This window comes from Erpetoichthys calabaricus, chromosome 1 (assembly GCF_900747795.2).
Source record: "Erpetoichthys calabaricus chromosome 1, fErpCal1.3, whole genome shotgun sequence".
NCBI classification, from domain to species: Eukaryota; Metazoa; Chordata; class Cladistia; order Polypteriformes; family Polypteridae; genus Erpetoichthys; species Erpetoichthys calabaricus.
In genome coordinates this window covers 288,358,177-288,385,384 of record NC_041394.2, presented here as the reverse complement: position 1 = coordinate 288,385,384, position 27,208 = coordinate 288,358,177, and the positions used below count along the sequence as shown (strand labels likewise).

The 27,208-nt window shown below is 36.8% G+C and overlaps 1 protein-coding gene across 1 annotated transcript in view; it reads right to left on the bottom strand.

Annotated features, from left to right (window-relative positions):
• The window catches only part of pkp2 (plakophilin 2), a 78,211-nt gene extending 53,632 nt beyond the window's left edge, over positions 1–24,579 (bottom strand). The window contains exon 1 of the mRNA XM_028816218.2: positions 24,279–24,579. Within this exon, the coding sequence (XP_028672051.2) occupies positions 24,279–24,486 (208 nt within the window). The 5' untranslated portion in view covers positions 24,487–24,579. The remainder of the gene's footprint in view (positions 1–24,278) is intronic.
• Between the last annotated feature and the right edge of the window lie 2,629 nt (positions 24,580–27,208).

Sequence of the window (27,208 nt, the reverse complement as noted above, 5' to 3'; positions counted from 1 at the left end):
TCTGGTGTCTTCCTGATGTAAGAGGACTGTCTGAGGATTTGTTGTCGTCTTGCGAAGAAAGGAGCACTCCTGATCCCATTCATATGCCATCATCTCATCAGGAAATACTGGTAGGACTGACCTTTACATTCATATACAGCGTGCTGATCTCTGGACTACCTACCATCATTTCATTTTATCAGTTGCCGTTTTCATGAAATTCATAGTGTGTATGAAGGGGTGGGATACATAAAGGGAACTGGGGTGGGATTGTTTTTTTGTCTCTGTGAGGGAGTGTGTGCTGGTCGGGCCAAGCTGGATGCGTCCCTGGGATTTCCACCAAAAAAAATAAATAAAATCACCATTTTATGATGGTGTGAATCTTAGCAGCACCGGACCGCTACAACTTTTCTTGCATTTTATTTGCTTTCTTTTGCATACTGATATATAAGAACCATTTTGAAAGCAACACATGGTATATTAATAATAATAATAAATTTTGTTTATATAGCACTTTCCCATGCTCAAGGTGCTAACAACAACTATCTATCAAATAATATCTAACAAATTTGCAAACAAGATACTTTGATATGTGACATCTCCATTTAATATCTGGGGACATTAAATTTTACATTGACAAATGTATGTACTTTAGTCAGTTAAATTAACTCTGTTAGTTCAATACTGAAGCAAATGAAGCATTTTATTTCAAATCCAAAAATAATTATATATTCTTTAATGCTACAGTGTTAACTAATATTTTTTTAACCTTCTCATTTTGCCAGCACTGACAATCTGAGGTTAAAATCTTTAAATGTTTTCGAAAAAGATTGAAAAAGACTATTTAGCTTTTCATTATAGATAGATAGATAAATAGATAGATACTTTATTAATCCCAATGGGAAATTCACATACTCCAGCAGCAGCATACTGATAAAGAAAATATTAAATTAAAGAGTGATAACAATGCAGGTATACAGACAGACAATAACATTGTATAATGTTAACGTTTACCCCCCAGGATGGAATTGAAGAGTCGCATAGTGTGGGGGAGGAACGATCTTCTCAGTCTGTCAGTGGAGCAGGAAAGTGACAGCAGTCTGTCGCTGAAGCTGCTCCTCTGTCTGGAGATGATACTGTTTAGCAGATGCAGTGGATTCTCCATGATTGACAGGGGCCTGCTCTGTGCCCATCGCTCTGCCACGGATGTCAAGCTGTCCAGCTCCATGCCTACAATAGAGCCTGCTTTCCTCACCAGTTTGTCCAGGCGTGAGGCATCCCTCTTCTTTATGCTGCCTCCCCAGCACACCACCGCATAGAAGAAGGCGCTCGCCACAACCGTCTGATAGAATATATATATACTGTATATTTATAGTCATTAGTATAGGCAGTGTATTGTGGTGGTTAAGGACTTGGATGTGAAACCCTGAGATTGTGAGATCAAATGGCTTTACTGACACTGTGACCATTAGCAAGTCACTTCACCTGCCTGGGATCCAAATTGGAAGAACAAAAGAAATGTAACCAATTGTTCCTCTCAGATGTGTTAAGTTGCCTTGGACAAAGACATCAGCCAAATGATAAGTATAATTAGAAAAACAATGAACAGTATTTTACAGGGGACATATACTCGGTAAAAACTAGGTTTTTTTATTGTGAGCTTTCTACGTACCCAAAAATATCCATACAGATCACAAAATAGACAGCAGAGAACAAAATTAGAGAAAAAACACTTTAATACTGGAACAAATAGCTGAGAAGGCACAACATGATCAAACAAGGGTCTCTGCTACAGCAGGCACAACAGTAATTCTTTTACAAGTGTTAGTTTGTTTCTCCAGGTGTGTCAATGTGCCTTGCTTTAGATAATAGTCTAAAGCTACATGGCTTAATGACTTTCAACAAGATGGCCCTCATATGTTAAACCATTGAAGACACAATGGATAGCAGTAACAGCACCTTTCAGAGCCTTCTACCTTTTATCATCTTATTCAAAGCACTTGCTCGGTAGACTAAAAAACTCCATATATGCCTCTTTAACTCCACTCTTTATGTGAATACCCAGGTTATTTTGGCAAATAGTGCCTGTCCTCCATCACTAATCTTGTTTTCTTGTTTCTTTCTGGACGTTAACCATTGAAAATACCTTGTTGTGCAAGTCATATGTACAGTGTGTCATATTCTCATTATCTAATTACATTTATGTCTGTTTTTGTATTTACCGTACATGTCAACTAAATATATGTTTAAAATCTAGAAATACAGAAACAATGAACAATAATGTAACAAAAACTGATTACATTTGCTACACACTACCCATGCACCTTTTCAAAACTGGGGATTTTTGTTCTATCCTGTCATTGTCTGACATGCACAGCTATCTATGACATGCACAGCCCTGTTACAGCTTCTGCAGTAGGGTGTTTTGAATACAATTAATAAGATCTTTGTTTTTCTTGAACTCTACTGCACAAGTCTCTACTTTTATTTCATATTCCAAACAATTCTGCCAAATATAAAAGCAACTTTAAAATTTACTTTGCATGAATATATGTGCAAATAACAGCACGGCTTTAAGTTAAGTCACGTTTGCTGATATTATCAGCATAGAGTGGTAGGTAAGGTAAGATTTTTTTATAATTATAATTATATTTGTGCTTAACTGTATATTTTATATATCGTGCTTCCGCATGTGTCGTCCCATTGGGGGGTACAGGATCAAAGAAGAATTCAGAAAAGACCCCAGGTCCATCTATAACAAGTTTGCATTATATGGTTTTCCACCATTTTTGACTGTCATTTATATTCATATCTAAATTGTTTATGTAATTGTTTAAGTTAAGAGCAATGAACTTAGCCCTGATCCTTGAAAACACCACATTTAACATCACCTAATTATGAAAAAGTTCCGCTCACCACCCATAACCCAATTTTAGAGCTAAGTAATTCCTACTTATTTTACTTTTTCATTATTAACATTTCATGTGGTATCTTATCAATAGGCTTTTGAAAAGCAACATAAGTAAAATTTTATGCAGCTCTCTTATGTTTTTGTTGCTTCCTCATAGAATTGAAGCATATTAAAGAAACAATACCTTCTGTGCCTAAATTCATACTGACTTTTTCCTAACACACCTCTTCTTTATACGTATATGCTACTCGTTGTTGTCTTTAATAATTGCTCCCATGAATTTACCTGTGTTGCACATTAAGCGTACTGGCCTATAGTTACTTGGATCAGCCTTTTTATACAAATTTTAGGACCTTTCTCACTGTGCAAATGTTTTTGAAAAATAGGGTCAAAGGTTTATATATTGTCACGCTTGGGTCACAGATTTGCACAGAAACACAGGAGGTTGTAGAGACAGGAACTTTATTCAAACACTGTAAACGAACATTTGTCTCTTTTTCAAAAGTTTAAACGTGGTCCATGACAAGACAGGGATGACAGTTTCGTCTCACAATTAAAAGAATGCAAACATATCTTCCTCTTCAAAGGAGTCAGGAGCAGAGAATGTCAGAGAGAGAGAGAGAAAGAGAGAAAAGCAATCAATCAAAAACTGATAGGTTCGGGCTTTTAAATATGTGAAGTACCGAGCGGGTCGTGCGACAGATCAGCCACAAGTAAGCAAGGGAGCAATGTGAAGTGTAGTCTTTCAGCGTTTTTTAGAGGAGCGTCCGTATCCTGTAGGGGTGCGATCAGCCCCCCAGCTCACAATATGCAATCACTAACTTCCTTAAGCATTTAAAGATAAATGTTATCTGGTTCTGGTGATGTTACATTTCAACTTATTTAATCTAAGCAGTACTTCCCTTTCTACAATTCCAAATCTTTCAGAATATCCTGAGTAGTCCCTGTTACTTTGAGTGGTTATTTTTTCACACATGTATACTTCAGCAAAATAAAACTTCAGAACATTTGACATATTCCAGCTAGTTTTCACTGTTCCTAATTCTCTTACCTCCTTCATGACCATTCCTTAACCACTAAATTACAGAAACAACCTCTTTGAGTCATTTGTTGCCTTTTTCCCCCAATATTCCTCTCCAACTGACTTTTAGCTTCCTAAAATCCTTTTTAACTGTTGCTCTCATGCTCTCCAATGCCCTATGGCTACCACTGGAGTTATTAGTTTTTATGTATTTTTTCCCTTTGTAACTTCATTTTAACTATATATTTATCCACCACGGCATTCTCTTTTATTTATTACTCCATCTACTGTATATTTTGAGATAAACTTGTCCTGCATTACGTGCAAAACAATTTTGAATCTCCTCCACACCTCCTCAACTATCCTAGCAATTAAAAGTTCATCTGAATTCATCTTATTTAGGCTTTGCTGCATCTGCTCAAAATTTGTTGTACTAAGTTAAACTGTATTGCTTTAGTTCTTGAAACAATGAGAAGTTTATTATACACTGCTCAAAAAAATTAAGGGAACACTTAAATCACACATCAGATCTCGAATGAAATATTCAACTGAAGAGAGTAATACTGTGTAACTCTTTGAGAAGAAAATAATGTAACAGTGTTCAATGGAAACTAAAATCACCAACCCTCTGAGGGCTGGATTCAACATCACACCAAAAATCAAAGTCAAAAATTGAAATTACAGGCTGATCCAACTTGCAAGAATTTAATCCCAGTAACTCACAAAGTAACTCAGTAGTGTGTATGGTCCCCACATACCTGTATACACTCTTGACAGTGTCTGGGCATGCTCCTGATGAGACAGCAGATGGTGTCCTGGGGGGAATCTCCTCCGAGACATAGATCAGGATCAGGGCATCAAGTGAGCTCCTGGACAGTCTGTGGCACTAATTGGAGGTGTGTGATACAGCAATATGTAACATGCCAGAAGTTCTCAATCAGATTCAGGTCTGGGAAACGTGGGTGCCTGTCAATGGCATCAATCCTTTGTCATCCAGGATCTGCCTACACACTCTGGCCAAATGCAGCCGGGCGTTGTCCTTTATCAGGAGGAACCCAGGGCAAACTGCACCAGAGTATGGTCTTACAATGGCTCTGAGGATTTCATCCTGGTACTTTACAGCAGTCAGTGTATCATTGTGTAACACATGGAGGTCTGTGCAACCCTCCAAGGTATGCCTCCCCAGACCATCACTGACCCACCTCCAAACCGGCTATGCTGAATGATGTTGGTGAATGCATGACATTCACCATGTTGTCGCTAGACTGTTTTATGTCAGTCACCTGTGCTCAATGTGAACCTGCTCTCATCTGTGAAAAGAATGGGGAGCCAATGGCAGAGTTGCCTATTGCGTACTCTCTGGTGAATGTCAAACAAGCTGCATGATGACGGGCTATGAGCAAAGTCCCACTAGAGGATGTCGGGCCCTCATGCCTCCGTCATGGAGTCTGTTTCTGACACTTTGGTCAGAAACATGCACACACAACAGTAGCCAGCTGGAGGTCACTGGAGGTCTTCCTGTTCCACCTCACACAAAGGAGCAGATACCAGTCCTACTGTGGGTTGTTACCCTTCTATGACCATGTGGAGCTCTTCTTGTGTTACAGCCCATTTCCTGGTTTCTCCTCCTTGCTCTTGAGACTGTGCTGGGAGACACAGAAAACCTTGTGGCAACGGCAGGTATGAATATGCCATCCTGGAGGAGCCGGACTACCTGTGCAACCTGAACCGGCTACAGGTACCACCTCATGCTACTAACATGACAAGGACACTAGCAAAACACAAAACCAGAGAAGAGTCAGTTAGGAAGTATAAATATAGAGCATTTGTCCAAGCTACCAGCTACAAAACCATTCCCTTTTTGGGTGTTGTCTTGCTGTTGCCTCTCCAGTGCACCTGTCGTCACTTTCATTTGCACCAAAGCAGGTGAAACTTTATTCACGGTCACTTATGTTTCCTAACTGGACAGACTGATATCCCTGAAGATTAATTAACTCGGTGTTAAGACTGTAATTATTACGTATTCCCTTAACTTTTTGAGCAGTGTATTATGGTCATTTGAACCTAAAGGTTCAATCACAACTATCCCCTCAATCCTATTCTAACTATAATTGAATACCAAATCTAGACAGATTTCTCACCACTCTGGTGCTTTAAGATACTGTGTTAAGAATAGTCACTGATTACATTCAAAAACTCCTGTTCTTGTACTCTATTGATAAGACTAATCCACCTAATACTTGACTAATTAAAGACCCTCATGACTAAAATACCCCACTCTAAATTCACATTTTTAACATTAGTACTACTGTCCACATTAGGTAGTCCATAATGCAGTTCTTTTACAAGGCCTTGATCCTAAATGATTTCTAGTTGAATCCAAATACCTTCACTAAGCTGTTGCTCACCAAAATGTGAAACATTTGCTCTACAATGCACTTTCAAGTTCAAAGCAAAAGTCCTTAAAGCCTAGGCAAACACTGTAGTAAAAATATTCTGGCACAAAATGAAAATGTATCAAAAGATTTAGATTGCATAACAACCTAATAAACTGGCACTGTGTCTTATAGCATGAAAACAATTAGGGTGGTAGGAGTATGAATACAAGTACAGAGATGGTAACACTTATTCACACCTCCCAACCCAAACACATAATGATATCTCTACTGTACACTTACTATAATATTCCTATGATAGCTTACAAAGCTAATAGAAAACATTAGTTTTTTTGACTCTGTAATCTTTCATGGTTTAACTTCCAGCTACTTCTTCCATAGATTAGACAATCTTTTCTATTCAATCTTTCAATACATAGTCCTTGGACAGAATGATATATTGCAAAGTATACATTTTGTGCCCTCTAATTAATAACACAAATAATGTGTGAAGTAATCTTATTTATCTTTTCTATCACAAACTACCCTTTATTCATGTCAAAACAACATTTTTCCTTCTTTACCTAGAGGCAAGATTGGTGCAACATATTAACACTTAAAAATCCAAATGACCCTTAGGGCTCGTTTATACTTCACACTCAGAACACATACGCATCATGGCTGCCACGTGCTCCTAGCATTCATTTGACGCGTCCTCTGAGCACGTCCTCAGAAATTAACGTGACACGTGCACGAGTTGCAGTACCAGCAAAAGGTCGGGGGATTTGGGCACAGTGTGATAAAAGTTGGAATGTGATGTCAGAATCTCTGTTTACTATCTGCATGTGACAGAAAGCTGCTTTGAGGATACTCCAGGATCGATGTGCATGCTTCGATGTTTGATGAATGGTTTGATGTGGTGAAGCAAAATGCTGACATACAAATGCATTCATGGTGCTTTTATATTCAAGCGTTGCATATTCCCCATTATAATGGCATGATACATTTTAAAGGTCTCACATACCATCTTCTGTGCCATTTATTTATTTATTTTTTTTGGACCTTCACAACAACATCAGAGTGTATGTCAGCGTATTTGAGCCACAGAGAAAAAAATTAAGGACATGGTGAAAAGGTGTATTTTATGATTAAAGTATATATTTTAGCTTTAATCTCGAAATGTCCACTTTATCATTAAAGCAGACCATCAAAAACGTTATCTCATCTTAAAACCGACCCAGTTGTTAATCGCAATGTGCTTCTACGCTTTCTCCTGACCTGACAGCAGGAATCGCCACACAGAACTCATTAACTTTATGATATTCCAGCTCTCTGCACATTTAGAATCCTTAGATTTATACTTGATATCACTTTCATGATGAAATGCATTAAATTATGTATGTTACTTTTTACAGATAAGTTGTTAACTTCATTTAAATAATGAATACATAATAATCACACATGTTGTGGTGCAACGGGAGTCAATTTCCTGGTGTTCCCCGCCTGGAGTTTGCATGATTCCCTGGTGGGTTTCCAGAATGTGCTACAGTTTCCTTCCAAAGACATGAAGGTTTAGGGTTTTGGTGATGTTAAAATGACGCTAGTGTATGTGTGTGCTTATGTTCACCTTGCGATGAGCTGATGCCCTGTCCAGGGATTGTTTCTGTCTCACACCCGATGCTTGCAGGAATGGACGTATCCCTTTCTTTTCAGAGATATTGCGGCAAAGTGTCCTCAAAATTTAATGGGTGTATCAGGCAATTCACAACACTGTGAAGCTGAACCTGCTCTCACCGTGATATCTCACACTGCCACCTGGTGGAATCTTCCAGATTTACGTAAAGTATGCACGCAAGTATGAACAATACAACACTTGCATAGCAGTAGCGTCCGCTGGAGCACACTTTATGTCACGTGAAGCCTAAACCTAGCCTTACTCTCTCTGGAAAAGTAAAACACCAACTGAGGCTGGTGTCTATGCCGATTCATTCTGAGGAAAGTTACTCTGAAGGCAAACATTTTATTTCATATCTTACTGTAGAAACAGAACAAAATTGTTAGGTGGATGTTTCCTGTCAGCACTCAGTACCTCTTTCATTTTTAAGCTACGCTATTGTGAATCAAAATAAACTATAAATTGCTATATGAATAGGAAGAGTTGATATGGAATTACTGGTAAAGTCTGATGTTCTTGACCTTTGTTATTAAAACAGGTATGGCACTAGCTCACATTCTGTATCTGAAACGCTGACTTTAACCATCACTTGCACTGGGGTAGGGGTTTACCAATCTCTTACACAGCAGGAAGCACCAAACAGTATACTTAATACTAGAGGGACCAGGCAAGCCTGACCTGTGTCACAATTTTTGTTTGACTTTGCTATAAAGCCCTTTGTCTCCATCTCACTGTAGCTGGAAGAATTAATGTTGTTAAGATGAATATCCTTCCTAAGCTTCTCTTTTTGTTTCAAAACATTCCAATATACATCAATAAATCATTCTTTAAGCAATTAGATTCAACCATAACCTAATTTATTTAGAACCTAAAATATCCATGTATCCAAAGAGCGACTCTACAAAGACCTAAGACAGAAGGTGGCATGGCTCTACCTAACTTTCAGTTTTACTACTGGGCAGCAAACATACAAGCTATAAAAACCTGGACACAATTAGATGAACATACACAGGCTTGGTCCGCAATAGAAATAAAATCCTGCAGCACTTCTCCTTATTCCCTGCTTTATACCCCAATAAATGCAAGTTATCGCCAATATACTAATAACCCAATTGTGCTTCACTCACTCAGAATATGGAACCAATGTAGAAAGCAATTTAAGATGGAGAATCTTTTATCTGTAGGACCTCTGCATGAGAACCACCTTTTTCAACCCTTGCAAACATATGCAGTTTTTAATATCTGGAAAAACATTTGGGATTAAAGTGCTTAGAGATCTTTATATAGGCAACATCTTTGCATCCTATGAACAACTACATTCCAAATTTAATTTTCCAGCAACACATTTCTTTCACTATCTTCAGATTAGAAACTTTGTCAAACAGAACCTGCCCGATTTTCCCCATCTCCCGCCTTCCTCTATGCTGGAAAAAATATTGCTCAGTCTCAAAGACTCAGACAGCATTTCTGCAATATATAAAAATATTTTACAGTCCCTCCCTTTCAAAGATCCAAGAGGACAATGGGAAAAGGATCTCTCACTCAACATATCAGAAAAGGAGTGGAAGGTAGCAAGGCAGAGAATTCATTCGAGCTCCATATGCGCAAAGCATACAATTAGTCAGCTCAAAATTATATATCGAGCACATCTGTCTCGCTTAAAACTGTCCAAATTGTTTCCAGGGCAAGATCCAACCTGTGAACGCTGCAATCAAGCTCCAGCCTCACTGGGTCACATGTTTTGGGCCTGCACAAAATTAACATCATTCTGGACAAAAATTTTGCCTTTCAGACAGCCTTTGTGTCACAATTCCTCCTAATCCACTAACAGCTGTGTTTGGCGTTCTTCCAGATGGGCTTAAAGTAGAGAAGGACAAACAAACTGTGATTGCCTTCACTACACTATTGGCACTTAGACTTATTTTGCTAAACTGGAAGAATCCTAACTCTCCTCTTTTAAGTCACTGGGTAGCTGATGTTTTATATTATTTGAAATTGGAAAAATTCAAATTCTCACTTAGAGGATCTGTACAGACCTTTTTCAAAACCTGGCAGGATCTAATCAATACTATTTTAGAATAAGCTCTTAAAGCACTGATGAAGTAGATTCTCTCCCCATTACTTTTTCTTCTCCATTTATCTTTATCCACCTATTAAACTCTTCAGTTTATTTATTTTTACTATTTTTAAGTTTTAGTCTGTTGGCCATGCTCTCATTCTCAGGGGTGGGGGGTTGATTTGTTTTCAATCCTATTTTTTTTTTTTTAAATTGATCTATTTGTATGGAATGATTACAATAAAATCAACAAAATTTATATATAAAAAAAAGTTTTATAAAAAGCCAGAGATCCAAAGAATTGCAGGATAAGGACTACTTTATGAAGTAGATATGTTACTTTACATCCCTGATCCATAGTCATCACTTTCACATTTACTAAATGTTACTGATAAAAATCCCATAAAAGTTCATAGTTTAACATTAACTTTAATTATAGCATACTATTTCCATATCAATATCCCTGCATGCAAAGTTGAATTTTATCAGCTTTATTTCACTGTTTCACAACAGTTCTGATACTTAGGAATCATAATTAAAAAAAAATACTAAAGGACGTTCTCAAATGGAATTTTATCAACCTAACAGAAAATGGTAAAGTTGTTATCATATAGTTAGATCTTTCTCACATTGGTAGAGAATATTGATAAAATGAATATCCTAAAGTGTTATACCCTTCCAACTTTGTTAAACTGTAACACAGAAAGGGCAAGGATTGGGGAACAGAGATCCAACACATAAATTGGTATGTGTCAATGCTACATAACTTTCAGCTCTTTTGCTGGCTTTCGAAATCAAATAAGAAGGAAATAATTTACACTAGCTTAGTTAGCCATGGGGAAGAAATTCTGCAGTAGCTCTTCCCTGTATGTTTTGGTCTGTATTCTAATCCTTACTAATGACTATCATCTAAGTGGTCTATCCAGTGGTCAAAAAGTCCACTAAATACTGTATTCTTTTAGGTCTGACAAGTAACTATCAATTGCACTCTTGCAAGACAATCATATTAATACAATCCCTAAAATAAATCTGCCGCATATCAAGCACTGGGCATTTAGAGATTTATAGATTAACAGTATGTTTAAATTCTCTGAACATTTGTCCCTTAATTTTTTCCAAAACCAATTTCTTTCACAAAGCATAATTTAGTAATTTTGCAAAACAAACCTGTTCCGCTTTCATAAGCTTCTCTTAGTACCTGGTGTAAAGATTTTGCTAACTGGCACTGATAATTACACAGGTAGTCTCCATGCTATGCCAGCTTCTCAAAAAAGTTCATATTAAATAATCTGAGGAAGTACTTAGAATGGGACATTTCAATGAGAATTTCAGTTAATGAATGGATGTTAGCTACAGACATAATACACTCTTCACCAAGTTGTGTTCAAAGTTAAGGTCTAATTCAACTCATACTTATATATGACACATTTCTCATGACTTAAAGATGAAGCCATTCAAAATTAGCATGACATACTGCATTATTTTGCTGTGTACTCCTCGTGATCAAACGGTTTCAGAAATTTTCACTAATGTGATTGCACTAGTTTGAAAAACGACCAGGTGGAGCCGTGAGCGGTTGAAATGACACACTAACAGTAAATACCTATTTATATGATCAGACCACAGTCAAAGTTGTGTGGCTGAATACAGACTGTAATATGCTGTCATAAGTAGTTACCTTTTCCTGTGTTCTAAATGAATACACTTTGTGTTGTGATGGAATTGAAGGGCGTCAAGAAATGAATGGTAGGGTTAAAAAAAATTCATTTTTAAAATTTTCACAATTGTTAGCCCTGTGTTGGCTGGGATTGGCTCCAGCAGACCCCCGTGACCCTGTGTTCAGATTCAGCGGGTTGGAAAATGGATGGATGGATGGATAATGGATGGATGGATGTTGCAATTGAATTAATAAAGCACACAAAAACAAAAGCAATGGACAGCATGGGTGACACATGGAATTAGGATAAATAACAATCATAATAATCCTCAGACTGGTGAAAAAACTCTGACATAGTGCACTGATTGGATGGTAAGATTGCATTCTTTGCATACTGAGGATACAGAAAGCAGAAATAATAGGTAAATGTTTAATACTATTCATTATACTTCAGTTTGATTAGCCTAATACAATTACAAAATTCAATCAGTTTATTTCAGAGACCTAAATTAATTTGCATGATTATGATGGCTGCATGATATGATTATAAAGTATACTGTGACCATCACTTTAAGTTATCTGCTAGGCTGGTGGGTTAAATAAAAAGCTACACAAACTTCATAGGCACTGTTGCGTAAAGAAAGCATTCTTTCAGTTATTAACTTAGTAAACCATGGAAAAACTCATTCCTTATTTACGGCCCCAGATGTAAAGGAATGTTCTGCTTTATATAGGAAAGTAGCACACAAAAGCAGCACTACACATGTCATGTAATTTACTTAAATGGCAATGGTGAACACCTAGTAATAAGCTGTGTATGCGAACATCTTACACTTTTTCTCCATTACATAAAACCAGTTAGTGGTCCGTAAATTATATTTCAGTTTGCCAACTGCACATTCTCAGCATACACTGGCTGATTCAGATTTGTTGCCAATAAACTGGTGCATCGTTAATAATTATAGACATGTGTTTGTTTAGATTGGCAATTCCATATTATATTCATTGTTAAAAGGTTTCTAAAAAGTATGTATTTCTCTACTATGATACGTGCTCAAGTGTTCAGTAAAACTGTAAAACATTATAACTTTTAATAAAAAGAATATAAACTTAATATAGTCTGAACAATGTGGAATTTTATTTTAGAAGAAACATACGACCACAGCAGCTCACGTCATCACTGCTAGACTAGTCACAACTACAGAGACAGCCAGTTCACTTGAACCTTCCCAGCTTTTAACATGCTAAAACTGTAGCAGACACTGCTAGTGTGTAGTTTGTTATGGATACTCCAGTCTTCTTCCCAAATCCCAAAGATATGCAGGTAAAATTATCTGATAACTCAAACTTGGCTTCATAAGATAAACTATGGATGTGTGTGTGTGAGTGTAGCATCCCATTCAAGGTTAGTTCCAGAATTTCACCGACTACAGCTATAATAGGTACTGTTAGAAAATGGAATAATAGTGGAATAGACAACTATAACAATGTATAATGCCACCAGAGGATGAAAGCAATGTCTCTGTTCCTTTGAGTCGGGACTTTGCATGATGCTGTACTAAAAAGTAATTAATATCGTCATCATTCCTAACTTTCTCATTGAAATATGTGAAACTATAAACTAAAATAAAACTCATGCGCATTAGTCACATCATCGTACTTTCAAGGCATGCATGAATCGTGAAGTTTTTTTTCTGAACTGAATCCTCCCATTTTTTGGACATGACTTTGCAATAACAATTCCACAGAAATCTAGACCCTGCACAGAGAATACCAGCATACTCCAGGCTCATTCTTGAACAAATACACACTAGGACAATTGAGAAGTATCAGTCATCCTAACAAAAATTCTTTCTTACAGAGGAATACTGAGAAAACACTGACACTAAGGTGGAAACTTCACAAAGACAGTGACTAGAGGTGGGCGGTATGACCAAAATTCTATATCACGGTATTTTTCTAAATTCTGCCGGTTTCACGGTATTAGACGGTATTTTTTTCCCCATGCATGAGTGGATGTTAACCACATTTTCCACTGCAATTACTGCAGTAGACTGGCTAAGAATAACCTATTAGACTGTTATGAGAATTGTACATCGTACAAAAAGACATTTTAATGTGCACACAAGTATTAATCCAGGTTTGCATGGCCCCATAAAGTGATAGTTTTCAAGGGGGTGGCACTAAAGAGAAGGAAGCACATTGCATGACAGATGCAGTCAAAATATAGAACCTTTAATTGAACAAATTTTGCAAAAGCTTAAACTATGATTTTGACAACATATTTTCAACCATCCAAAGAGGCATTTAGACTTAGTAAAATATCCAGAGGTGTTTGTCAAAAGTTGGATTGCACTGAACACCTCTTAGAAAAGGAATAAATAGTAAATATTTTTTGTAAACCAACTACACTTTCTGTTAATGTTAACAATCTCTGTCCACTGGCACGTTAAAGTGACTTTTTAAACAATTTTACCATCATTAAACTGCATAATATTTAAACTAATAAATAATAACCATAAAATACATAATAGTATTACTGATAGTTGCACCATTACTTCAAAGCTGCATTACACAGTATTCACCAAATTAAAATAAAATAAAACAAGTGCAACTTGGTGATGACATCTTACCAACTGTACCATCATTTAGGCAAACTGCATTAATATGGACCTTGCTTCAAGCTAAGCTATATACATAAATAATAAAAACTGCAACTTGCATTTATAATGCTGTTTGTGGTATAGCCCTATGGAAGCGCATTAGGGCCACTGTGAAGAAAAAAAAATATGGACACGGAAGAAAAAAAACAAACTATATGACGACATGTTGACTATGTCAAGATTAAAGTCGACATTTCCACTTTATTCTCATAGTTTATTTTATAATTAAAGTAGAATGTTGTAAACTAAACTTCATCCTAAAATCAATGTTTAATTTACTAGATTTTCTCAAACCCCGTCACAAGTTAATGCAGCACATCAAATACTTTGTGTTAAGTGTTCCCCGACCCAGTCGTTAATCACTACGCTTCTTAAACTGACTTCCTTCGCACTAAGAGCAGGCGCCTGCAGCAATCACCGCACAGAATCCATTCACTTCATGATATTCCTGCTCTCTACCAAAACCCCAGTTCCTATCTTTCCTTTTTCTTTCTCCACATTACCAATCACCACACGATAAACATCTTTGTGAAATTAAAACTAGTTATTAACTTAGCCGACGGAGTGTTCAGAACTTTAAAAATATCTTCATTATACATGTTTAATTATGCCATCCATTCAGAGTTGCGCCCATCTCTGAACGAGTCGCCAGCACAGGATGAATACAAGCAAAACATACACTATCAAGTACAAAAACAAGTACAACTTGGCTTGCAGTATTATACAGTAGTATAGAAACAGTATTTACACATCTGACCTTTTAAAACTAAAGCATCTCCAGGCGACGGACGTGACTCCTTTTTTTTGGCAAAAGTTCTTCTGTTCATCATGTTCAACTTTTAGTTCAGTTTCGGAATGCTCTCTGTCCATTTTCACCACGCGGCATACCTATGCTACCGCCCACTATTTGGTGGTGTAGCAGTGAAAAAGAGCCCTAGTGCAACAAATCTGTGTTTAGCGGTGTAGCAGTGAAAAAGGTCCCCACTTGAACAGTTTCCCGCTGCGCCATGTTCCGAACGTCGTTTAGGCAATTTAAACCGGTGTTGCGGTATAAGAAAAATTCATATCATAAAAAAATAAACTGTTTTCGGTATGAACCGGTATACCGCCCAGCACTAACAGTGACTGACCAGAATTTTAAGTTACTGAACCCATGAGACAACATACCTAACACAGAGCTAGCATCATACTCATGCATAACCAGACTGACATTTACATTAAACATGTTTAAAAAAGGAAAAGAGACAAGTTATAAACCACCAAGCGTGTAATGACAAGTACCATATGACATCAGTATCTGCCCGTTAAAGCAGTAATATTGATAATATTTTACAAGCTATCTTTTTCTTTTAAATAAGACATAATTTGATACTTGGTGATTTAAAATGCCTTATTCATAAGGTAAAGTTAACTAGAATAATTAATACAATTTATTACCAGCCATAACAACTAATGCTAAGATTTGCATTGGGTGTGATGAAGATGGATAGGATTAGGAAAGAGTACATTAGAGGGTCAGCTCAGGTTGGACGGTTTGGAGACAAAGTCAGAGAACCAAGATTGTGTTGTTTTGGACATGTGCAGAGGAGAGGTGTTGGGTATATTAGGAAAAGGATGCTAAGGACAGAGCTGCCATTAAAGAGGGCCTAAGAGAAGGTTTATTAATATGGTGTGAGAGGACATGCGGGTGATGGGTGTAACAGAGCATGATGCAGAGGACAAGGAGATATGGAAAAAGACGAACCACTTTGGCAACCCCTAAAGGGAGCAGCCGAAAGAAGAAGAAGAACATTATCAATCATAACAACTGGTTTTAACATCAGGCAAAAAAAGGTGAGAAACATGGTGGAAACACTGACCTCTGAGTGGCTGAGAACAATGGCACAAATGTGACAAAGATGTCCTGGTGGCCACATCAACTGTCCTGGAAGATGAGGGAATGCTTACAAAAAAAGTGATGATTAAAGGATAAGTTTAGTATTTTTCAAATCAAAATTATTTCTTCACAAACATGGTATTTATGCATTTGCCACACAAAATAGTGTTGTAAACATTTTCTATAAGTTTAAAAAAATGGGGCATGGGGCATAAAGCATAAAAACGTAACAAATCTGTCCAAGAAAGTGATCGAGTATTGTTTTGTGTCTTACGATTACATACACATTGTAAAATAGCTTATACATGTCATTTTTGAACATGATTTTTTTTTAACTTATAGAAAACATTTAACTTTAAAACATAATTACATGCAGAAAATGCATTTATGTTTATGAAGAAATAACTGACTTGAAAAATACCAAACTTCTCCTTCAAGGGAAAGATAATGTTTTCCTCTTTCTCTTTTTGACTTCAGGTTGACCTATCACCTAGGTCCACCATATCTGGTAAACAACGTGTGATGTGATACTTTTCATTTAACTCTGTTTATTTAATTCTTTTGATAATGGAGTTCAGAAAAAAAATGTTTAATAAAGTTTTGAACACACAAACACTATACCTAAACCACTATTGTACAACCCCAATTCCAATGAAGTTGGGACGTTGTGTAAAATGTAAATAAAAACAGAATACAATGATTTGCAAATCCTTTTCAACCTATATTCAACTGAATACACTACGAAGACAAGATATCGAATGTTCAAACTGATAAACTTTATTGTTGTTTTGCAAATCTTCACTCATTTTAAATTTGATGCCTTTAACACGTTCCAAAAAAGCTGGGACAAGGGCAGCAAAAGACTGGGAAAGTTGAGGAATGTTCAAAAAACACCTGTTTTGAACATTCCACAGGTGAACAGGTGAATTTGAAACAGGTGTTTGTCATGATTGGGTATAAAAGGAGCATCCCCAAAAGGCTCAGTCGTTCACAAGCAAGGATGGGGCGAGGTTCACCACTTTGTGAACAATTGCGTGGACAAATAGTCCAGCAGTTTAAGAACAACGTTTCTCAACGTACAATTGCAAGGAATCTAGGGATTTCATCATCTACTGTGCATAATATCATCAAAAGATTCAGAGAATCTGGAGAAATCTCTGCATGTAAGCGGCAAGACCGAATACCAACACTGGATGCCCATGACCTTCGATCCCTCAAGCGGCACTGCATTAAAAACCAACATCATTCTGTAAAGGATATTACCACGTGGGCTCAGGAATACTTCAGAAAACCATTGTCAGTTAACACAGTTCGTCACTACATCTACAAGTGCAAGTTAAAACTCTACCATGCAAAGCGAAAGCCATATATCAACAACACACAGAAACGCCACCGGCTTCTCTGGGCCCGAGCTCATCTGAGATGGACTGACGCAAAGTGGAAAAGTGTGCTGTGGTCTGACGAGTCCACATTTCAAATTGTTTTTGGAAATCATGGACGTCGTGTCCTCCGCGCCAAAGAGGAAAAGGACCATCCAGATTGTTATCAGCACAAAGTTCAAAAGCCAGGATCTGTGATAGTATGGGGGTGTGTTAGTGCCCATCGCATGGGTAACTTGCACATCTGTGAAGGCACCATTAATGCTGAAAGGTACATACAGGTTTTGGACCAACATATGCTACCATCCAAGCAACGTCTTTTTCAGGGATGTTCCTGCTTATTTCTGCAGGACAATGCGAAGCCACATTCTGCATGTGTTACAACAGCGTGGCTTTGTAGTAAAAGAGTGCGGGTACTAGACTGGCCTGCCTGCAGTCCAGACCTGTCTCCCATTGAAAATGTGTGGCGCATTATGAAGTGCAAAATATGACAACGGAGACCCCGGACTGTTGAGCAACTGAAGTTGTACATCAAGCAAGAATGGGAAAGAATTCCACCTACACACAGCTTCAACAATTAGTGTCCTCAGTTCCCAAACGCTTACTGAGTGTTGTTAAAAGGAAAGGTGATATAACGCAGTGGTAAACATGCCCCTGTCCCAGCTTTTTTGGAACATGTTGCAGGCATCAAATTCAAAATGAGTGAAGATTTGCAAAACACCAATAAAGTTTATCAGTTCGAACATTTGATATCTTGTCTTTGTAGTGTATTCAATTGAATATAGGTTGAAAAGGATTTGCAAATCATTGTATTCTGTTTTTATTTACATTTTACACAACGTCCCACCTTCATTGGAATTGGGGTTGTAAGCTGAACAAAGATTTAGAAATATCCCCAAAAAGTTTAAAGATATCTTGAAACAAATTATAGACTATTATAGATTATCTTGAAATAAGCATATTATCTTATATGCACTTTCAGATGTCTCAAAATAACATCCTGATAACTTTGAAACACTTGAATTACATCTTAAACATAGAATATTTAAAGCATTAGAACATTCTAGACAAGGATGGACAGTTCGGCCCAATAAAGCTCTCCAGTCTATCCACTTAATTCTTCCAAAATAACATCATCTCGAGTTTTGAACATCCCCAAAGATCTACTGTATACCACTTAGTATTCTTAGCCATTTATTCCATGTGTCTATGGTTTTCTTTGTGGGGAAAAAAAAACTTCCTAATATTTGTGCAAAATCTATCCTTAACAAGTTTGTAGCCGCCCCAGTGTTTTTCTTGAACTCATTTTAAAGTAACAATCTTGATCCAATGTTCTAATTAATTTCATAATTTTGAACAGTTTTACAATTCCACTTCTTAATCTCCCTTTACTTAAACTGAAATGGCTCAGATGTTTTAATCTTTCCTCTTAACTCATCCCTTGCAGTCCTGGAATAAGCCTAATTTCTCTTCTCTGGACTTTCTCTCTCACTTCCATATCTTTCATATAGCTTGGAGACCAAAATGTCACTCATAATTCTAGTTGAGCCCTTACCGAGTGCCTTACTCCATTGGGCACTTGAGCTAGGTCATTAGCCTAAAAATTGCTCCAGGGGCACTGTACAATGGCTGACCCTGCACTCTGACCTACAAATGTTATGTGAAAAGGGGATTAATACAGTGTACAAAATACAATAATATATTTTATATATAAGATTGAGCATAAATTCATTTGACTTGTACTCTACACATCATGCTCTATAACATAACATTCTATTAGCCTTCTTAATAGCTTCTGAAGAATGCCTGGAAGTTGATAGTGAAAAGTCCAAATCCTTCTCATAAAGTGTACTTTCAATTTTCAGACTTCATATTGTGTATTCAAATCTCACATTTTTACTTCTTACATGTAATACTTTACATTTACAAAAATTAATTTAATCTTCCACAAAGTCCGTCTGTAACGATTCAATGGATCCTAGATTATCTGTCAATCCTCCTAACTTGGTATCATCTGCAAACTTAACCAGCTTGTTATTTATATTCCTCTCCAAATCATCTATTAAAAACAGCAAAGGCTCCAGCACTAACCCCTGTGGTACACCACTCTTAACTTCAGCCAATTCTGATAAAAATGTCCTACATACATTTGGAGTCATTTTAAAATAACTTCCTATGCTAAATATTAATACAATAAAATGATTAAATGAACAGAACTCACATTAAAATGTAACAAACTTCAACCCAAATTCCAAAAAGTTGGGACAATGTGTATAATGTAAATAAAAACAGAATGCAATGATTTGAAAAATCTCACAAACCCATATTTTATTCACAACAGAACATAGAAAACGGCTCAAATGTTGAAATTGAGACATTTTACTATTTCATGAAAAATATTAGCTCATTTATAATTTGATGGCAGTAACACATTTTTAAAAAGTTGGGACGGGGCAACAAAAGGCTGGAAAAGTAAGTGCTACTATAATGAAACAGCTGGAGAAACATTTTATAATTATTAATTAACTGGCAACAAGTCAATAACATGATTGCGTATAAAAAGAGCATCTTAGTGGGGCAGAGTCTCTTAGAAGTAAATATGGGTAGAGGTTCACCAATCTGCAAAAAACAGCATCTACAAATTATGGAACAATTTCAGAATAATGTTAATCAACATAAAATTGCAAAGACTTTGAAAATCTCATCAGCTACAATACATAATATCATCAAATGCTTCAGAGAATCTGTGAAAAAAAGAAAATCATAATTCTGTCATAGAAATCACTGCATGAGCTCAGGAACACTTTCGGAAATCATTGTCTGTGTACAAAGTTTGCCCTGCCATCCACAAATGCAGGTTAAAGCAAAAAAGAAGCCATATGTGAACAGGATCCAGAAATCCTGCTCATTCAAAATGAACGGAGGCAAAGTGGAAAACTGTTATGTGGTCATAGAAAATCAAAATGTGAATTTTTTTGGGGAAAATATGAATACCGCTTCCTACGAACTAAAGAAGAGAGGAACCATCCGGCTTGTTATCAACACTGCGTTTAAAAGCCTGCATCTCTGATGGTATGGTGGTACATTAATGCCTATGCAATTAGCAGCTTGCACATCTGGAAAGGCACCATCAATGCTGAAAGGTATATGCAGGTTTTAGAGCAACATATGCTCCTTTAAAAAATACAATTATTGATGGGCATAAGGCAAAAACAAACTATTAATACTTCAGGAAGAAGTATAATTCTTAAAATTTCCTTATGGAGTAAAGTTAAACTAGCAAAGGTCAAATTATCAAGTAATGAAACACTTGTTAGTCAGACAAATACCCACTTGATAGCTTACTTAAGAAAATCTCCTCTTGCCAGATTGATCATTTTTTGCTCTTCATGCAGGTAACTCTTTACATAAACGTATTTCAATATCATTATTACATCAGGAATTGAAAAGGATATAAATAGCTAAGAAAAGTGAATTATGGCTTCTAATTCTATAGGAAAACAATTTATTTAAATCCACTTTATTTGAAAAATAATGGGCCTATGTGTGGGTAAAAAGGCCTCACCTCTTTTAAAAACAACTTGGGGTCATTAAATAGAGAAACAAAAATACAAAAATTTGGCTAAAAACTTTAAATCTTAATGATGAAAACTAATGCTTTTTTAAAACATCTAAGGAGGTTTATTTAAGGTTAAAAAAAGGAAATTCTATGTTCAGCAGTAATAAACATGAGTGGTAACAGTTTCCTGAAAAAAAATTTGAAAACTTGTTTGAATTTTTACAAACACAAATGGCTCCACCCAGAAGTTTATATAAAAGGTACCCAAAAAGTATGCATTACTCTTATCAAGTAATTTCAACCTAGCATGAGCAGAATGAGGAAAATGTAACTATTTTTATGCAAACAGAATAGTTGTTAACATATTTCTATAAGCTGTTTAAGTAACATAATACTGTAACAGTGGGTGAGTGGTGGGGAGATCACCTCTATAGTACTTTTTCCAGAAGAAATGAAAAAAAAAAATCCTGAAATAATATAAATAACGATTATAAAGGGAGGCACATATACTGTTTGCTTACTTTGAAACCCACACAAGGATTTGTATTAAGGCTGCATGGCTCTAGGTATACAGATCTTATTCCCAGATCACAAAGGCATCCATATACAGTAATGTTTTAATTACCATTTTATGATCATTAAAAATATCATTAATTTTTTGTTTAATTTTCAATGTGCGTTTGAGTATACACATGTACAGTATGTGTAAATGTCCTCTGACACACTGCAACATCATCCAGGGTTGGTTTCTGACTAAACTGTATGCTGGACTACTCCAAACACCCACAGCACTGAAATGGGTTAAGCAGGTTTTAAAATGTTGCAGCGCACTCATTAACATATTATCTGAAACATTTTTTAGTACAAGATTATGGGAAAGCAGGGTCACTGGTAGGGTCACTTGCAGGTATTAGTTAGTGTTTGCACTTTGATAAGATGTCACTAAGATAAACAATGGTCAAATTGAAATACTCCATATTTTATGTTTAATGTAATATTTCTTTTCCAGTTTTAAAGTTAAATATGCCTGTTAGGATAACTGGTGAGCATAACCTGCCTGCCGTTGAATGAAAAGGGGGCGATGGGGTTGGGATGTTTATGAATGTGTCCTGAGATAAACTGGCCTCATGGAAAATGTTTATGCAAGCTTTTCACTTCTTACTAGAATATGCTCTAGCTCCTCACAATCCTTTATGAACTAACTTTTACATTTACTTTTACAGCTAATGCACAAGTAGGTATATTTTAATATATATTAATGCTCCAAAATACCTTATTCAAAATAAAGCAAAGTAGTGTATATCCAATCAAATCATTTATTAGTGTACAATAAGTACAAATTATTTCTCACTGTCACATAAATTAATAGCCATACTATATAAAAACCTAGTATATGGTGACATTTCTGTAGCTAGGCTGTGTAAATTAATCATTAAAGCACAGAAGTGAAAAGCAAAATGCCCCTGGCTCAATGTATTTTGCCTGCTGTTTAATATTATAGCTGTGGTTGATTTATATACAGTAGCTCCTTTTAATAGTTGGTGTTAACTTTGTTTTAAAGTGTACTGCTTTGCAATTTTCAAATACTGCAGCTGTTTAAAACCTATTATGTGTACTTTTAAGGTTCTCATGGTATCTGTCAATACCACTGTATTACAGCCCTGTTTAGCCTCACAGGCTCTTTGTAATAGTTGTTGATGGGACTACAGTATGCTGTATATAACAAAAATGTTCTGATAGGTTCATTCATTCCCCAGCAGTGTCTAATTTACTTTGTGATGCTCAACACACCACTAGCATGTACCAGATAGGTAGAAATATAAAAACAGCTGAAGCACATTGACACTTAACAAATAAAAAACTAAATTCAAAAGAAGCTCTCAGATGCTCTGAAATAATCAAATAGCAGTTCTGAGTATTTACCCTCGTTCTTTCTTTTTTCAGTATTCATTAAATTAATATGTTAGACATGTGAATCTGTCCAGTTTTCCAGATCTGTAATAGCTTTAGGATGATTTGTCTACCACATTAAGGCATTTTGTACGTTTTCTTTTTCACACATTCACATACTAGTGCAGAGCCAGGAGGGAAAGTCAGCCCATAGCTGCCGTTTATTCACATGTAATAATGGATCATTCCAATGAATAACATATTCTTTGCCGTGTGTGGAGAAATAAAATGAAAATCGAATTTGCCGTACAGTACCCATTTCTAAGGAACATGTGTCTAACGTCGCTTGAAACTTTTCCCCTGCCCTCCCGAGTTCACCTTTTTAAAACAATACGTTACATGTCTCTCCTAAACGTTTTAAATATCATCATAATGACACAAGTAGAGTCACACAAAAAGTAAAAAATAGAACTGTACACTACCGATGTATGTATGAAGATACTAAAACTTCGATTCAAAAAGACCCACCTGAGAAGCATTATGGAATAAGGTCTGCTTTAAAAGTGTAATTGAGCACAAGTCTGACTGATAAACAGATGCAAACAGTCAGGGGTTTCTTTCCCACATGGTTTCATGGAACGGGAGTACAGACACAAGACTAAAGAGTACATCAGGTAAACTAATTTGAATGTTCTATTAATTAAACCGTTCTGCATTTTGATTAATTTGTGTTTATTAGGGCGCCTCACAGTGGCGTCGTGTTGCCTGTTGGTCTGACATTCAAGTGTGCATTTCAATGTACTTTATACGTGCTACAATATTAGCTTTACTACTGAATTTCTTGGGAGACAAAGTAAAAAATTTGAATAGGTGACATCGAATTCGCAGTTACACTATTCACGTTCCCGTTGCTATTCCTCGTAAAGGATAAACAGACGCTAACTTGCTTCTTGTAAATTGTGCCAAGGTTCACCTGAAGGTTTATAAGTGGCTTTGTTGTAATAGTTGAGGAACAAAAAAAAAACATCCGCGTACTCGACTAAGAAGAAGAGGGCGCGCATCTCTCTCGACTGACCGCACGTCACACCCATCAGAGTCATAACTGCCATAAGAAAATATAAAGCGGCTGCATACTAAATACTAGAAACCGTATTCTTAAAAAACAAATAAACACCTTACAGTATAAACATTAGTGCTGTCTACCAGTCAAGAGTGCATGAGAACGAAGAGCGCTTACCGTTTGAGTGTGCCTTCTTGCTTCTCCTGGACATGGTTAGCTGAACCTGTTGCAGAACACGACTGTTCGGATCGACCGTATGCCTGCTAAAAGTTTTTATTTGCTGCTCGGCAGGTAATGCCAAGCTGCTGTCGTTCAATACATGCATTGAATCCGCCTTTAGCACAGTCTTAATAAAACCTTCCGAAATGGGTTCGGTTGTTGCCATTTTCTGTCACAATTTAAAATCCCTTTCGCCTGGGTAGCTTACGAAGTTCAAAATGTTCCTCTTTGCCAACAGTCCAGCTGCGACTTCCAGAAAGAACTCACGCCCCCGCTTGCCCGTAGTCCACCTATTACAGAGCTACGTAGTCCTACTGCCCCTCCTGCTTCCAGGCTTGCCCTGGGCGGGGCGGGTCGTGGATGGGCGTGGTCTCAACAGGTTTAATCTCACCTGCGTTCGCTTCAACGACTCGAGTGACAGAAATAAAAGAGGAAGTCAAGGTTAGGAGGCTCAGATCGCCCTGGGTTACGGAAGTGTATAAAGTTACACCTTCGATGCTTTGTAGCCTTTTAATTTCGTTCTTTTTAAACCACTTTCACCATAATTAAAGATAAGTCGTAACAACCCCAAGTATAAACGCAGCTTTACCTAATTAAAACACAGAAAATGTCAATGGTGAGAAACATAATCGGAACACCACAGTAGGACAGCATATACTGTATATCCCAGCTGATTTCCTGCGCATCTCTATCCAAGGAGGACTTTAGTTTGTTTTTCTAAGCAGTCCCATAATCAAAGGCTCATTTGTCTGTTTTTTCTGTATGGCTTATGAAAAATCTCTTAATCCAACAGTAGTTTACTTGTATAAATTGAAAATTAATTTTACATCTGTTGTTTAAAATCATAGTAGGTAAACGTGTCCGTGGATAATGAAAAAGGCATACAACATAGGAAGTGTGTTAAAAATCATTAATCTCACACCTTTGGTAATCTTGATGTCATACATGACACCCCATGTATCATTTTGATAATCTGAAGTCAATTTATTTAAGTTTGGCTACCTCACATAAAGGCAAATATAGATCTTTCTGTCTGTTATCTTCTTGTTTAGATTCAAAGAAGAAATTTATAATGATCTTACGTGAGACATAACTCTTTCCCATCATTCAATCTGAACTAGATGTGGCAAATATTTGTATAGATAAATACTTTTTCTGTGGTTTAGTTGTCTCATTATTGACCTTAAGTTTAGTTTTTTTGTCAATTAAAATGTTAAACCAGTACAGCCATCAGTCATGGAGGCAGTTTGACATTTAGGTGCGGATTACTGGGAGTGGAAATGGACCATGAAAGGTAATTGTATTGTTTAGTGTAACAACTGTACTGCAATTGCATCACATCCCCTGCCAAATGTATTTTTATTAATTATAAAGTTGCAATAGGAGGTATGTTTCACTTGCATTAACACATTTGAAATTTCAAAGTTACGAAAAAAATATACATATGACATAAATGAAATTTATACAATAGAAAACATTGCAACATTATGGCAAAATAAGTAGATTGTTATTTTTTAACATGTTAAAATATGCATGCCAGGTCTAACATTCCAAAGTGTTCAGGGTCTTAATTAACTGATTTGAATGCCGGAGTGTTTTCTATTTACCAGTTTCATCATTTGTGTTTTTTTAAAATATTTTGTCACAGAGGTAAGCGTGACATGTGATGGAGATGTTTCGCCAATGTGATGACATGTGATGGAGATGTTTTGACAAGCCACACGCACCTGCACACTACCATTTCAGCCTCTCATGTTGACAACTGAGAATCTGCTTACCAACAGGATCGGATCCTAGGCATTTGAAAGAAAAACATATTGAATACAAAATATACAAATTGAAATAACATCTCTCAAGTAAAATATGAATTGCAAACCAATCTTTAATTGAAACTGTATAGAATGCTTCTCTGTTTTATGGATACAGTAGTAACTTCAATAAACAGCACCCTCGGGTGCCACCTAGTGGATTGGATCGATCACCTCTGCACAAAGATACATATAGAAACTAATCGTAGGGAGCACCACGTGGGAACCCCAGAATGTGAAGGCAGCAGCAGTAACCCAGCATCACCGTGCACCTAATTCTCTGATTCTTAACATATTTACTTTGGCTAAAGCCTTAAAAAAATAAAACATAATTCATAATAATAATAATAATAATAATAATAATAAATACTTTTTATTTGAGACTTATTTTAGTAACATAATGCATTTTCTTGGGGACCAGGCCCCCCTGGCCACCTCTAAAACTCTGCCCATGCCTTCAGTATATTTAATGACATATTTGTGAACTTAAGAGAAAAATCCATCCATCCATCCATTTTCCAACCCGCTGAATCCGAACACAGGGTCACGGGGGTCTGCTGGAGCCAATCCCAGCCAACACAGGGCACAAGGCAGGAAACAATCCTGGGCAGGGTGCCAACCCACCGCAGGACACACACAAACACACCCACACACCAAGCACACACTAGGGCCAATTTAGAATCACCAATTCACCTAACCTGTATGTCTTTGGACCGTGGGAGGAAACCGGAGCGCCCGGAGGAAACCCACGCAGACACGGGGAGAACATGCAAACTCCACGCAGGGAGGACCCGGGAATCGAACCCAGGTCCCCAGATCTCCCAACTGCGAGGCAACAGCGCTACCCACTGCGCCACCATGCCGCCCTAAGAGAAAAATGATCTTGCAATATATGTTTGTTTATATATAGTAAATTCAATATACAGTGTGTAATATACTATATATATTGTACAATAAATTCAAGTCTTGTATCCATTATTATACCTGCTTGATCCACTTAATGGTCATTGTGTATTTTTAATTTAGAGGCTTGTCTGGTGTTCAACCAACTATTGTTGGAGAGATGCACTTCATTGGCTG